Consider the following 15,224-nt stretch of genomic DNA (forward strand, 5'->3'; position numbering starts at 1 on the left):
CAACGTGAGAATCCAGCGACGCTATCGCCAACGAAAATCTCGAAGCGGGCGCAAGGCTTAGCACTGCTGAGAGCTGGAAGACGGTATGTTAGACAGTATCTTGGACAGAAAATGAATTGGGAAGACGGTACATTGTACATGACTTTCTTTCTTTACTAAACAGCTATTTCGTTGACAAAAACGTATTCTAACTTATTTAAATGTCCTGAATGAATTAAATAAATATTGTAGTAGTTTAAGACACGTTTCCTGGAGGAAGAAAAAGCAACGTTGCTAGCGAACTACTTTCTCGACGGTGGAGGCACTTCAGATGGGCGCAATGCGCTTGTGGGTGGAGCTAAAAGATTGTTCTTAGCTTGCAACCGACTATAGCTCAAGTAGCGTGGCCCAGCAAACGGATGTATGCGAGTATGTCAGGCTGGGTATAAATTGTTCTCTGATATAGGGAGATGCGGTTCGGCGGTTGTCACGGGCTTCCGCAATAAATTTTACGAAGAAGGAATCAATTGTTGATTGACGTGTCAATATTCTATCAATGAAAATATCTTCTGCAGGAATGCACGCTCAGTACACTCAATCTTCCAAGACACCAGTGGAAGCGGACGTCAAGTAAACTGCTTCGCGATTTACGGTACTTACCTCACCATTATAATGACGACTAAAATAACGTCACGAAATATTGTGTTTCACGGGGTCCGGAAGATGTTGTAAAGGTTGTTGCATTATAGGGGTTCCCAGAAAACAAACGCCGTTGCAATATTTTCGGAAGTACCGACACACATAATGTTGAAAGTACAGCCTAGGAGAAATATGATGAAAACCATCAGAAGAAATAGGAAGACGTTTATTTGCAATGATGACGCTATGAATGAACGGCGTTTAGCGACGGCAAGTTATAAGCGTTCGGGAATTTATAAGTTCACGTGATTGCTAACTATGGACATGCGTTTTTGTCGGGAGATGGTGTTGCGGTGATGACCTGATATCGGACGACTCGTGGCAGACGAACCAGCAAGTTTCTTCTCAGCGAATGGTGAGTGTCCAGTGTCAAGCACAACACGTGGCTACCGACGTTGTCGACGTTTTGAACACTTACTGCTTTCGACAAAAGTCCTGGCCCCTAGGCTAACTTTATGGAAAGCCTCGAAGTCTTCCTTGAGTCCAACGCCATCATGAACAGTAACTGAAAACGATCCACTATTCAATCGGTGGGTGGCGAAACGTATCCGCATCTGCGGAGTCATGGGCGATGCGTACTCTAAGTGGCTGGAAGTTTACACGATGCCTGCCACGACGTCCAAACACGTCATTGACGTTCTACGGTCTCTTTTACCTACTTTTGTCCTACCGAAAATGCTTTTCTCTGATAGCGCGCCAAATCTTGCTTCAAACAAAATAAACAAGTTTTTGAAGAAAAAAAAAAACAACAAAAAAAAACCACCGGCATCGGACATCACATTAGTGCACCATACCATCCTGCAACTAACGGGCAAAAAGAACAGATGGTGTGCGAAAAAAAAAAAAGCCCTTTAGAAGCTTACGGAAGAAGCAGTTCAGTGAAGAATCGCCAAGTTGTTGTTCCAGCAGCACGCGGCGGTCTCATCTTACACGGTAAAAACACCCGCCGAAGCAATATTCGGCGGACGAAGAGCCACACCCCTCGATCTCATGATACTACACTGTTAGCAAGTCCCGTGTATTTGGCGAATATTTGGGGTGAAAAACACGCTATTTACACAAATTACCATAAATTTACACGATGAGTAACGGATAATTCGTTCAGAAATCATGCGAGGTTCTAAAAAACGTGTTTTGGTTCGGTCATACACGCATAACCGTGTAGCCGACCTCGATAACACGCATCGCCCCCGGTGACGACCGCGGCATTGCCGGCTATCGAAGCACCGGAATGCTTGGGGACACACCTAGAAAGGACCGTCGAGACAAATGCCGCGGAAAGAAACATGTCTCGGAGACAGATGTGCACCAAAAGCAATTGCGCCATGCGCAGGACGTTGGCGAAACCCGCGCTTACTACAGAGGCTGGAATACTGACTAGTGTTGTGAGCGGAGGCATTTTCTATGGGCGCGGAGGCGACGCGAGCGGATGAAGGCGCTAGGGGGCGCTCGATCCAGGAGTCCTATTACCGCCGCCGGCAACGCAACACCGTGTTGACTGACCGTGCCGCTGGTTGCTTTTCTGTGCGGCCGAGCTTCGACGAACGCGAGGAGCGGAGCCGGTTTGTTTGTTTCTTTTAAGCTGTAGATTGGCGTGCAATGCCGTCTAAAAGGGCCAAATCTTGCTTTGTGCCGAACTGTAACAGCGGTTACCAGTCTTGCAAAGAGAAAGTGCCGCTGTTCCGTGCCCCGAAAGACGCCGAGCGCTTGGAGGCATGGTCCCGGAACATCAAGCGTGCGGACAGAACCCTCGACAGTACGTGTGTGGTGTGTGCGAAACACTTTGAAGAACAATACATCGAGAAGACGTTTAAGCACATCGTAAACGGTGAGCTCGTCCAGATCCAACGCGACAGACCTCTCCTGAGGGACGATGCTGTTCCCACCATTTTTCCGGGCGCGCCAAGTTATTTCACCCGAAGCCTCCCCAAAAAAAGAAAAACAAGAGATTTGTGCCACCAAGTGTTGCCTCCTCGTAAACGAAAAAAGCAGGAAGAAATCTGCGATGCCGTAGATATTCAAGGCGATGAGACAAGCTCAACGTGGACGCACGAATCCGTACATATTCAGGACGAAGAGAGAAGCTCAACAGCGAAGCAGCGGTCTGGTACATCCCAGTTCTACAGCAACCTGCATTTGCCAACCTCCTACTGGTCGAAGATTGTATTCGAAGAGGACCCGTCGTCGGTACACTACGCATGGTGTGAACCAGGAAGCAACAGTCATGTGAAGACTACAAAGTTGGTTACGTTCTGTTCCCTCAGTGGTGAAAATACAGCGCGCTGCTGCGTGTACTTCCGCGCTGTGAAGATCATCGACATCGAGGTGCACACCTCTGCTGAAGCTGAAGCTCAGCTAATGAGTGCAGAAAACTCAGCCATGTGCCCTGGAGCAACACTCAAGCCACTTGTGGGGAAAAACTATGTGACCTTTGGCAACAAATACTTTTCGAAGGACTGCACTGGCCGTCCACAAAATGAGCAGCCGTGCTTACGTTGCAGGTACCTTAAAAAGCTTATCCAAAACCAGATGTCAAGGAAAAGGAAGAAGACGTCTAGCTCCACCAAGAAGCAATCGAGAAGAAGACACGCTCTGTTCAAGGCGAAAAAGAAGCTGCTAGTGGCAAGGAAGACGATTGAACAGCTTCAGGCTCAAAATGATTCTCTGCCCTCAACAATCATCCAAGAGCGGTTGGCGGGCTTGCCACCAAAACAACGAGCTGCTGTCACTTGCTGTTTCGATGCAGCTTCAAGGAAATCACGTCAAGGGATGAAGTACGACAAGTCTTGGATCCTAGAATGTATCCTCATGCGAATGAGAAGCCCAAAACTCTATGAACACATCCGAAAGCAGAACATTCTCGCGTTGCCTTCTAAATCTTGCCTGCAGACCTATATACGTGGCTTTAAAAGTGGATTTGGTTTCAATCCAAACGTGTTTTCTGCTTTGTCACAGAAAACAAAAGAAATGGATGAATTCAGTCTTCACGGAGGTATTGTGTTTGACGAAATGAAGTTGTCGGAGCATGTGAGCGTCAAGTCATCGGGAGCACTGGAAGGTTTCGTTGACCTCGGCTCATTTACTCCTGGGGACCAGAAAACAACGACGTGCGACCATGGCCTGGTCGTGATGTTCCAGCCCTTTCAAGGTGAGCATTTCATTTGTATAATTATTTTTCAGCTCTGAAGGAGGTAGGATTTACCTCGTTTGTTTTATACAATCCTTTATTTGAATTAAAATTTTTTTTTTTTAAGTAGGGCGCTTCAAAAATATTATTTCGTTACTGAGCTAGGCTGATGTCGCAGTCGGTAACGATATTGATCGGCCTATAACATTATTTTGATTAATACCATTTTTAATTCAAGCCTAATTGTTATTATGCACGCATATTCACTGCTTCTGCAGGCGACTGGACTCAAGTCCTTGGAACATTCGCTTCTCGGAGCAATGTGAAGGCAGGCACCCTCTCAAAGATCCTTCTAGAGGCTACTCTCCTCGCCGAGCAGGCTGGCCTTTTCGTCGACTTCGTTACCTGCGACGGAGCTTCCTGGAATCGAAGTATGTGGAAATCCTTTGGCATAAAAGGTATGTATGCTTTAATCCGACAGGAGTAGTGCTCTATCTCTTCATACTTTTTTGTAATGAGTGTAAACTCATACATATGCTTCTTTCAGCATCCGCAAAGGAGATCTGCTGCAAGGTGCGTCATCCCGTCGACAGAAGGAGAAGTTTACACTTTCTTTCCGACTTCCCACATCTTATCAAATGCATCCGCAACACTGTAGTGTCAACTGGTGTGCAGACTCCTGATGGTCATGTCCGCATCGAGCATGTTGAGGAGGCGTGGAAATGTGATAAAGCAAACGTGAGACTTAAGGTTATGCCCACCATAACGAAAGCACACTTGCATCCTAATCCTTTCGAAAGGATGAAGGTCAACCTGGCCTTCAAGCTTTTCAGTGAGGAGGTGCTCAAGGGCCTGTTTTTTTACAAGAATAGGATGGGATTTAGATCCATCACACCAACAGAGAACTTTGTGAGACTGATGGAGAGACTTATATTCGTTATGACGGCTCGAATCCCATCCAAAGCGTTGAAACCACAGAAGTCGCGTGCTGCATTCTTAGCAGATTTTCTCATCTACCTTAATGAGTGGGAAATGTATGCCAGCAAGCACAACGGTGGCTTCATTAGTGCAAGCACAGCCTTGGGCCTGCGTGTGACGATAAGCAGTACGCTTTCCCTTCTGGACTATTTAACGTCTGTGCTGGGGTATGACTACCTTCTCACTGCAAACTTAAGCCAGGACAAAATGGAGAATTTTTTTTCTCTCGTGAGACAATCATATGGGTGCAATGACCATCCTACGCCAGAGCAGTTTTTGCTGATCGTTAACTGCCTAAGTTTTTACAACTTAGCAAAGCCCCTAAAGTCAGGGAACTCTTCCCCAGAGCTGCTAACTGCCCTCCTTAAGTCCGCTGAGGCCCCAGGCCAAGGTGAGACCCACATTTCAAGTCTTGTGGATGAACTCCTAGATGGCGGCAACTGGGAAGGTGCTGACACGATAATCACAGCCACAGGGCATGACACTCAGTGTCCTCCCAGCACTGCCCCGTCAAAAGAAACAGCATCAATAGGGAAGCACTCTAGCTTAGTGAGTGAAAGAAGTGACAGTAGGCTGATCTATTACATTGCTGGTTATGTTGCACGTAAAATGATAAAAAAAAATCCGTGCTCCGAGTGTGCTGCAGAACTCGCTGTGCTCCCGCTGCAGGCTGAGCAAAATCCTAACTCGTGCTTCACAAAAGCTTTTGACCATGGTGGTCTTCTTTACCCTACTGAAGCCTTGTCAAACTTTGTGACTGCGTTGGAAAATGCTTTCACTGTTTTTTTCAGCCACAACGAGTTGCACTGTTCCAGTGTCGTAGATTTTTTATCTTTTTTACAGAACCTTTCATTTGACCGCATTGGCTGTGTCGAGCACACTAAGTTGACCACTGCGAATTTATTGAAGTTCTATGTGCTGACTAGATTACACTTTTATACAAAGTCGGTCAACAAAGAGAGAGAATCCCGAAGGGAAAGGCAGAAGCTCCTCAAGAAGAGGAGGCTGGAGTAAATACAGGGTGCTCCAACCAACAGTGAAAATATGTTTTTAAGCAAAGCACACTGGATATTAAAAAAAATTATTCCTTTGGAATGGCTTTATCGACCATGGGGAGGTAAATGAGTCCAATACAAGGACTAATGAACTAAAATGCAATAATTGACTTTTTACATACTTTAGTTAGGGTAGGTGTTTATGTTGAAAAATTCAAGGTGGCCGAATTTCAAGAATGTTTCTTTTTGTAGAGGTAACCTAACCAGCCTGTGTTCTGGTGTATCCATCTCTAAACTCTCTGCAGAATCCGGCTAAACAGGATACAACACAGGGATATTGGTGCCACAATTGATCTTTACGTATTGCATACAATTTAGCTGTATTGTGTGGAAGGTTTGGAGAGGGATATCTCGAAACACAGGCTGGTTAGGATAATTCTACGAAATAGAACTCTTGAAATACAACCACCTTGAACTTTCTAACTTGACCCGATACCCTTATTACAGTGTTTTAAGCGTTGTTTAACACAGTTCAGTTAATTAGTTAACTATTGGTATGTTCTTTTCTGCCGCAGTCGATAACATAATTTTGAAGATATAATTTCTTTATTTCTAGTGCTCTCCGTTTAAAATATTTCACTCTTGGTTGAAACACTATGCATATGAACTTCGCAGTGGTGTTTTAAGGTGCTTGCTGAAGTTATCCATAACCTTAGTCATTTTGCAAGGTATTCAAAATGAATAAGTTTTATATTTAGTGTCGGGCACTTTTTGTGGATTCTTCGTCATTTTGCCTGCTATGCAACATATTTTTGTCATCTGTTCAACGTTTAGTATGTATTCCTAGGAATTTTACAAGATATGCAGAATAATTTGCATTACCTTTGTTATTATTGTTGCTGCATTTCTAGTGATTTAACAAGATTTTCTTAATAATTTGCAGATTATTTCTTGAATGTTTTGGGTTTTCTAGTAATTTTCATGTTCCTACATTTTAGTCATTTGCAAGATGTGTATTGGTCATTTCATGTGAGTTCTGTATTCCCAGCAATTTATTGGACATCTTACTGTGTGTCATGTGTGTAATTGTTTAATAAAGATACGATGTTTCATTGCACAGGATGTTATTTCTTTCTAGATATATTTTTGTAAATTTTGATCACATCCCTCTGCACAACATGCACTATGTTTCAACTTGAAGGAGCTATCTTTGGAAAGAGAATCGCAACCATTATGCAAAGCCAGCACGTTTTCTTCGGCGTTATTTTGCTAGCAGTCGTTCTATGCCTGGAAACCCCCCCCCCCCCCCCCCCCTTCCCCCTGTAACGTGAAATCAAATCTCGACGTCGTAGTCGTCAGCGTAGCGCGTTCGTTGTGTTCCCCTTTGCGGCAGGAGTTTTAATCGTAAATCAGTTTGTGGTGACTCCTCCTTTCTTTTTTCCCTCATTATTCCCGCATTACTTCTACACGCCTGAAAGCGCTTAAAAGAGCGCACGCGCGCCTTTTGGCTCCTAGGCCGCGGACTCTGTGCGCATCGCACGCCTTCCGCGGCGCTGCTCGGTCGTCTTCCTGGTAGGACTGCTGTCCGCAGCGCCACCGCTTCTGTCATCCGAAAACGTTGCTCCTCTCCGCCGGCGCTCTGAACACTAGTCAGTGTTCAGCCTCTGTACGCTTACCGTGCTCGCCGCCATCTTCTGGTCGATGGCAATGCGGCTTCCCTCATGTCGCCCATGTTTGTATTTAGTTTAGGCAGTTTAGGGGTCCTGATAACAGTTTCTTAGACACCACAAATAAAGTCATGGGTCTAATTATTCGTTCCAAACAGTTAAAATGGATATAAAAAGCGTGTCCTCGATGTGAACACGTGACATTGCAGTTGGTTTCATTTTTGCTTCAACCTTCAACTGCAAGCGATCTGGCCACGGCGCAAGCGCAACGCGGATGCACGCTGGAAGCAAGCGCCGGTTGGCTTTCGTTGTTTTTGTTTGACCGGAGAAAATCTGGCAAGTACGCATGGCGCCGCTACTGTTTTGGTTTGACGGGACGCGAGAAGCTTCGCATAGAGCTTCAGAGTTTGCGAGCATATAGTGAAGACGTGACCGGAGAAGTGCCCCTGTGATGTTCCTGGAAGACGGAAAGTAGCATTCGTAATCGTCGTGTGTGCTTTGAAAGCGAAGGGAGTCACAGGGTCCACGAGTTCGCAATAATTCTGTTTATTGAACAAGTTCAATACATTCGCTTTTTGAGGAAGCTTAACCTTAAGTATGCACGGCTCTGCATCATGCCCTCATTGTGTATTTCCCCACAACATAAAAACCATAAAACACACTTCAATTCATCATTATACAATAATTAACAAATACATACATCTTTATATAAAATCTAAAGTCCATATTTCTTGCAATCTTCAAATCCGTCACAAATACATCAAACACAGCGATTAGTCCCACGCATAAAATGATAAAAACAAGCCAATGTTCACGACAGCGCGGCGTTGACTTCGGCGATCTCGTTCTGTTTGGTGCAACCCGGCGATGCGAAAAAGAGCTGAAACATTCGTCGTGTGTGGTGCGGTGCTTTGTATTCCGGGTCTGTTTGAACCACGCTTTTAACACGGAGCGCAAATTGTTTGTTGCGTGGTGGAGGTTCAACGGGTACAGTCCCGCCGTCGTCAGCTGATCCGGTCCAGCTGGTCCGGGAGGACGCAGCGAGCGTTTTTAAAAGTAAATCTTCCTTCGTTCCGTTACAAACTGTGGAAGTATCCCGACACATACCGTGAGTAAGAAGCAGCGGGCGTTTTCAACAAAATTACGTTGTTTTACATGAATAATGGACTCCGGATTGTTGTCTTAAATCTGCCGTTTTTTATGCTTCGTGTTGGACTGCGTTTGCACAGCGACGTACACCGCTCGAGTAGATGATTCGGTCCTGCAACGAGTTTGTTGCGCCAATCATGCGGCGTGAATAAATTAGGGCAAGGTTTCCTACCTGCCCACAGATGCATGTACTGAGACCATTTTTTATGTTGTGAACGTAGTGCTCTTTCTTTATTTTGGAAGACGCGTTGGTGCATTTATTATGGTACAATCACTTGAGAGTTGAGAAATTGGAGAGCGAGCAAAATTTCTCAACTTTGTCTCTTTCTCTCTGGCACTGCCCTGTTTCAGTTTCAGTAGGCATATCTACTAGCAGGTACAAACTGCTCTAAAGCAGGTAAAAAACGGGAAGCTTAGGCATAGCCTCCTCTATACGGAGAAAGCCTGGCGCGTCGCGTGAAAAGACGGCCGCCGTAAATGGGAAAGGAGGGGCGGAGAAACGGGAGCGGAGAGAACCTTGTCCGCTAGCGCCACAAAAGAGCGAACGGCCAAACGCAGAAACAATCTTTTTTTTTTTCTCTCTTTTCTTGTCGCTATCGTGGAGAGGAGAAACTCAACGTCCACCCTTTCCCGTTTCTCCCTGCGCCCTTCCGAATCGCCGCGCCCGTTTCTCCCGGAGTACGAAAACGACGGTGACGAAAACACAAAAACAAGCGTGGTTCGGGGAGCGGCCGCTCATGACCCAAGCGCTCGCTGTCTAGGTCTGCCCTTTCTGCTCTGCGCTACCATATTTGTCACCGTTCGGCGCGCTCCTCCTCTCCTTTTTCCTGCGGCCGCGCGCTCTATGGCTTCGTCGTCGATGTGCCAGGCTTTCTCCGTATAGAGGAGGCTATGGCTTAGGACGGTGCGGACTCCGTGTTTCGCACTTTTCGCAAGGTGACAGGGTAAATGCTTTTGTGAGATATGCGGAATATGCAAGCGATTTTGTTATGCCTGTCGTTTGCGTCTCTCCAGCAAAACGAATAAGATGATCTACTACAAAGGCGCAATCACAAGCCAAGATTTAAGATAGCAGTCGTTTGTTTCGGTGATTCGTGTAGCTGTATATTACCCTGTTCCTGCAACACCGTGTCATGACGAAGAGCTGGAACCACTGATCTCCACTAGAGGGGGCTGGATGGCGCATTGAGCAAACAAGTATGAAGCCACCGGAAGTGAGCCCCTATAGTAGAGATCAGTGGCTGGAACGGTCACGGTTTGTGCTGGCCTCCCGGTTGACAGAAACCCGCGTCGCCCGCATCGGCACCGAGTGCGCTTGGGCTGTTGATGCTCAAGCCTTTCATCCGCGGCTTGTCGCCAGCTCATCCTGCTGCTCAACGGTGAGGAAGCGGCGAGAGTAACCTCGGAAGTGAATGTAAATCCTCGTTCATTCAGTTATCCGGTGTCAAAGTGTGGAAGATGTCCAACGTGTACTGAGGGCGGGAACTACGAGCGTTTTGCCTTGCTTTTATAACCGAAACCAGACCAACGAGATAACTGCCTTGCGTACTCTAAAATGACGGAAGCAATAAGTTTCAACAGTCGAGTACATCACCGGGGATGTAGGCGAGACGGTGCACACTGTTTAAACGCTTGCAGTATCCACGAGTGGTACCAGGAAAGCGACGTCAACAGAGAAGGAGCTCGCGATTCAGCATAATGCACTGCTACGGGCCCGTGTATCTTCAAAGTTCGGGGTGGTGGCAGTATAAAAAAAAGACGCATCAGCGCCCCATACCAGTGTTCACGAATAACACCGGTCACAAACTCCCAAGCCCCACCGCTCTTCTCGACACCGACACGACATACGACAACAAACTGCATCAAAACGCCCCAAAAGTGAAGGCGTCTGCTCCCGTACTGCAACTGCTGCAACTGGCGGAAGTGAAGTGTTGGGCGGATGTCCGGATGTCTTTCACAAAAATATATAAAAAATGCTTTGCGCAAGGATCATTTTCATTTATTATTGTATACGTAATGACAAAATCCCAATAATTTGTTTTCCTATCTGATTCAAGCTAGTCGGACTGCTCATAACACTGGTCAAGCAAGAAAATAACAAAAATTTGAACTTTTTCATGACCGGTTTAAGATTTATTGTTAACATATCGTTATTTATTGCAACGGACTAACATTATAGATTTTGCCTCCATACTTTTTAAATACAAACAGTTCTAACACACGGCTGTCCATTGCGCCGTGTTTTGTGTATTCTTCTATAAATCTGTAATGGTCAGCGACCAAAGAGCTCACCCGCACATGTCAAGCTTATATGCGCCGCGGGGAGAAATGGATATCGAGTAGGAAGTGTGGGGCGTAGTGTCGGTTGTTGTGTTTGTGTACATGTCGGTGCTGTGTTTCTGTGTGCTGTGATGCCTGCGTTGTATGTAGGGTTGCTGTGTAGTCGTGGTCGTTCGCAGTATTAACAGACTCGTCTTTTTTTTTTAAAAACGGGCTGCTAGAAATCTCGACAGGTGGCGCAAGTTACCGCCCGATTCTAAATAGTTTGCTCAAGTTATTTATCCATGTAAGTTCGGCATTCTTTTTTTTTTTTTTTGTCTAGCGGTTTGTTGAAGCTACCGACGCCACCGACCGCCGACAACGCACGTACGTACCTTTGCAAGTAGCTACGTCCGCCGCTTGGAGACTTTACTGTGTATAAAAGACATCGAACGAGAACTAACGCGCCCTGTGTGCTTTCAATTCGGCTGAAAGGCGCGCTGCTCGCTGGCTCGTCTCTCGCCTGTTCTCGGCCGCTGGCCGCCATGTTTCATAAGGAACACGCTCGAAACGGTTTTGCGGAAGGCAGACACGGTGTAGCGTGTTAAGTTTACACAGCACCTCATGTGTAGACGAAAAACACAGATGGCCTCGTGTAAAACGAACACGTTTCGACGTGTCCGCTATGGGACAACGGTTTACACGTCTGGGCGTGTTATTTTTGCTAACAGTGTATGGCTTACAAACGAAGATCGAGGGATTCCCAGATCGGGAGTACTGGCAGTTTATTCGGTCGGACAACTCGTCTACGTAAGGAATTTCAGCGGAAGTCGGGCCTTCCATGTAAAACTTGAGTGGAAAAGGCTCTATGTTGGTTGACCAGAAGCTGTCATCTCTCTGAATACGTTGGATATCAATGCCCTTGAGTGTATATATAACTAAATCACAAAACTCTCTTTGTGTTTTGTGTAACTGCCCTTGTATTTGATAGTAGAAGCTATGGTGGTGATTTGGACCTTTCACACCAGGCTCCTTTTTCTTATTTTTCGCCTCATACTCCTTTGCGGTTTAAGTATGCTTCAGGAATCTTTAGGAACGGGGGCACTTTACGTCAACGAGGCCATTTGTTCCAAGTAGTTAATCAGGGAATGCTGCTAGAAATCCTTCCCTCCTATTAACGAATAAGCCGCACTTCTGCACAGTGCAGTTTTCCTGTTCCACGTAGTTGTAAAGTAGCATCCTCATCGATTCTACCATATTCTGTTGCGGGTGAAGAAATTCTTTGGGTACACGATACTTGAAACAAGTCTGGCACTGTACGTTGTGGTTCGACACCCACTAATGTCGTCATCCTTATAGAGCCTCATCATTTAATCATTACGTCGTCACCTCATATTGCTCCTCATCAACAGTAAGTACAATAGGCTAGCGCCATATTACAATCCAAGAATTGAAAAATTGAGTCGTTCAGTCCTTCAACAAGTTTATTATTTATATAATGTTATTACGTTACATTACCTCGAGACGATCGACGTCCATCGTCGATCTTCAAATACTTTTACCTGTATATAGACGCACAAAAGGGGGGGGGGGGGGGGGGTCGGTGGCCGAGTGCATGGTCTAGCGCACACCAGCTTGGAGCACTTGGAGCGAAAGCTCGCGCTGCAGAAGCCACCCCGCCCCTGCCCGTTTCGATCTGGAAGAGCATCGTGCCGGCGTGCAGTCGTGTATCACTACTGCGTGGTGCACGTTAAAGACCCCAGGTTCGCGGTTGTACCGCATTGGCTAAATTGCTCATCTACGGGTGAGAGTCAGACGCCCACTAAGGCGGACTAACTTCCGGCTGTATAAACATACACACAACAATTTGCTATTAGACGCATAAAAATTGGGTTTGTGTGTGTATTTATACAGCCTAGAACTTGATCTGCCTCACAGGGGCGACGAGTCTCCCAGCTGTAGATGAGAAATTTAGCCAGTGCGGTACAGCCGCTGGCCTGGGGTCTTTAACGTGCATCACGCAGTAGTGATACACGACCGCACGCCGGTACGATGCTCATCCAGATCGAAACGGGCAGGGGTGGGGCTCGAACCCAGGATCCCTGGGTTCTGCAGCGCGAGCTTTCGCTCCACGTGCTCCGAGCTGGTGTGCGCTAGACCACTCGGCCACCGATCCCCTTATTAGACGCATAATAACAAAGAGCACAGCGTGCCGCCTCTTTCCTTTGGATGCCTTTTTTTAAACCAGCGCAAGCGCGCGCGTTTTCTCTTTTGAGACGGTTAGAACGGTCGCACATAAAACCCGCGTTTCTCCTATTCGGCCGCTTCCTCTCATTATGTGTAGTTGGTTATAACTAAATAAGCTATAATAATAGTGTATTATTCATATTTACTTTCAGTTTCAGTCAGGGAAAAGGAGTTTCGCGGGAACTAGAGCAAATAAATTAGCTGCGCTTAGAGTATCGGCACTCTCTTCCCCGACAGTGTTGTGAACGCCGCCATTCGGGTGCTTGTGCAGAGCAGGCGCAACTGCCGGTCGTCATGATTCAAAAGTGCGACATCCTCAGCATTAGATTCGGTGTTAGGAAGCTCATGTAATGTTGCTTTGCTTTGTCGCACACTGTTTAAAGTGGAGGACGGAAAAGCGTTTCTTGTGATTTCAGATAAATCTTCAAATAACTGGCAACCATGATTTTAAGCCACAATATGGCCAAGGGTCGCTACTCTGACGCGCAGCTTATTTAATGACACTATTCATGCTCTTGTTCAAGAGGCTTGTAATACCTGGAGGGGCCATGTCGTAAGCCCCGTGGATTCCACAAGCCTTTTGACACCTGCCTGTTCCTCATTGGTCCCTCTTGTGCCAGTAAATTAGCTACGGTTCAGAGTAACGACACTTGGCCATATTGTGGCTTAAAATCATGGTTGCCAGTTACCTGAAGCTTTATCTAAAATCACAGGGAACGCTTTTCCGTCACCCACAAATGTTTAAAGGGGCGATGCAACGATTTTTGTATTTTCCGCAAATACCGCTTAGAACAGATCCCTGACGTTAATGACCTGTGAAATACCCGTTCGTTTTTCACCACACGCAATCGAAGTCACAGAAAAAAATAAAGAAAAACGAGCAGAGTTCACCCCCTCAACTCGCAGCCAGAACAAGCGGCCACGTGATCTGGAGCCGATTATATGCCGCCAATGTTGATCATAGCCATGCGCTGGGGTTGGCAACGCACAGGGCACGCGCTGCGTTCCAGACATTGTTATGGTGCGGCTGTTGTCGTCATTGCAGCGATTTTTACACAGGACACCACCCGAATGCTTCTCGAGCTGTCGATTATCACGAGCCCAAATCGAGTGCCCACGCAATGCTCGGGTCCAATCTATGAGCCGCATTCAAATATCGTCACTGGGCGGTACTGCTACCGCCCAGCTACGTCATCAGGTTTTGCGAAGGAAAGATTGAATGAAAACGCTCGGTTTTGTCCTCGAAATTACAGCGCAACAAAGGAGTTTCTTGGTCAGTGGCGTTGCGTGCGAGTATCCTTGAGTCCCATTAGTGCCAGTAAGCTCGTGTAAAGTGAAAAACATTCCAATTGAATATCGTTGCACCGCCCCTTTAAACAACCCGCGCCAGAGCATTGCAATATTGCATCAGCTTCCTAGCACCGCATCTAATGCTGAGGAAGTCGTACTTTTGGATCATGATGATCGGCAGTTGCGTTTGCTCTGAACAAGACCCAAAATGACGGCGCCCAAAACACTTTTGGGGAACGGAGTGCCGATACTTTAAAGCTCATTTAGTGACTCTAGGCATGAAGTGAACTCGAGTGTGTTATTTTCCTCTTCGTCTTTATTGTTTATTGATTTCAATCATATCAAATAATGAACACATTATATCACGCTACGCGTGTGTAATTATTTGTCTTAGATTTATTAACTTGACCCAGTACTTAAACCATTCATTTATCGATAGTAAATCTTCCAATATATTTTTTTAAATGTGAAGGTAAAAAGACACGGAGATTGATGATGATACAGACGCCAACGCCGCCCTCGGAAATTTTTTTGAACACTAGAAATCAGCAGTTTGTCTGCCATCCGCCAGGTAGCGCAACAAAACACCGAAACAGTTTTTAATTGTTTTTAAAATTAGCTAAGCTCTACACCTATTAAAGGGGCACTCAAGTGCTTTTTGGAGAAGCTTGTTTTTGGAAGCATATTGTTTGTTGGGCTTCAGTCAATAAAAATGACCAGTTCTAAATGGCAAGGCGCCCTAGTAAACTCACAGCAATAGAAATACACAGGCACTATATCCTCTTGCGGGGTCCATCCCGTGTCTCCACCACCCCCATAGAATTCGACCAATAG

General features: G+C 46.1%; 1 protein-coding gene across 1 annotated transcript; it reads left to right on the top strand.

The window, feature by feature from the left end:
* Positions 1-2,167: 2,167 nt before the first annotated feature.
* On the top strand, positions 2,168-6,062 carry LOC115309235. Its single transcript, XM_040214349.3, has 3 exons — positions 2,168-3,826; positions 4,084-4,263; positions 4,353-6,062. Exons 1-3 carry the CDS (start codon positions 2,278-2,280, stop codon positions 5,795-5,797), a joined length of 3,174 nt encoding a protein of 1,057 aa, XP_040070283.1. The 5' UTR covers positions 2,168-2,277; the 3' UTR covers positions 5,798-6,062.
* Positions 6,063-15,224: the final 9,162 nt, after the last annotated feature.

The sequence above is a fragment of the Ixodes scapularis genome, unplaced genomic scaffold, assembly GCF_016920785.2.
Source record: "Ixodes scapularis isolate PalLabHiFi unplaced genomic scaffold, ASM1692078v2 PGA_scaffold9__187_contigs__length_104089568, whole genome shotgun sequence".
Classification (NCBI taxonomy): domain Eukaryota; kingdom Metazoa; phylum Arthropoda; class Arachnida; order Ixodida; family Ixodidae; genus Ixodes; species Ixodes scapularis.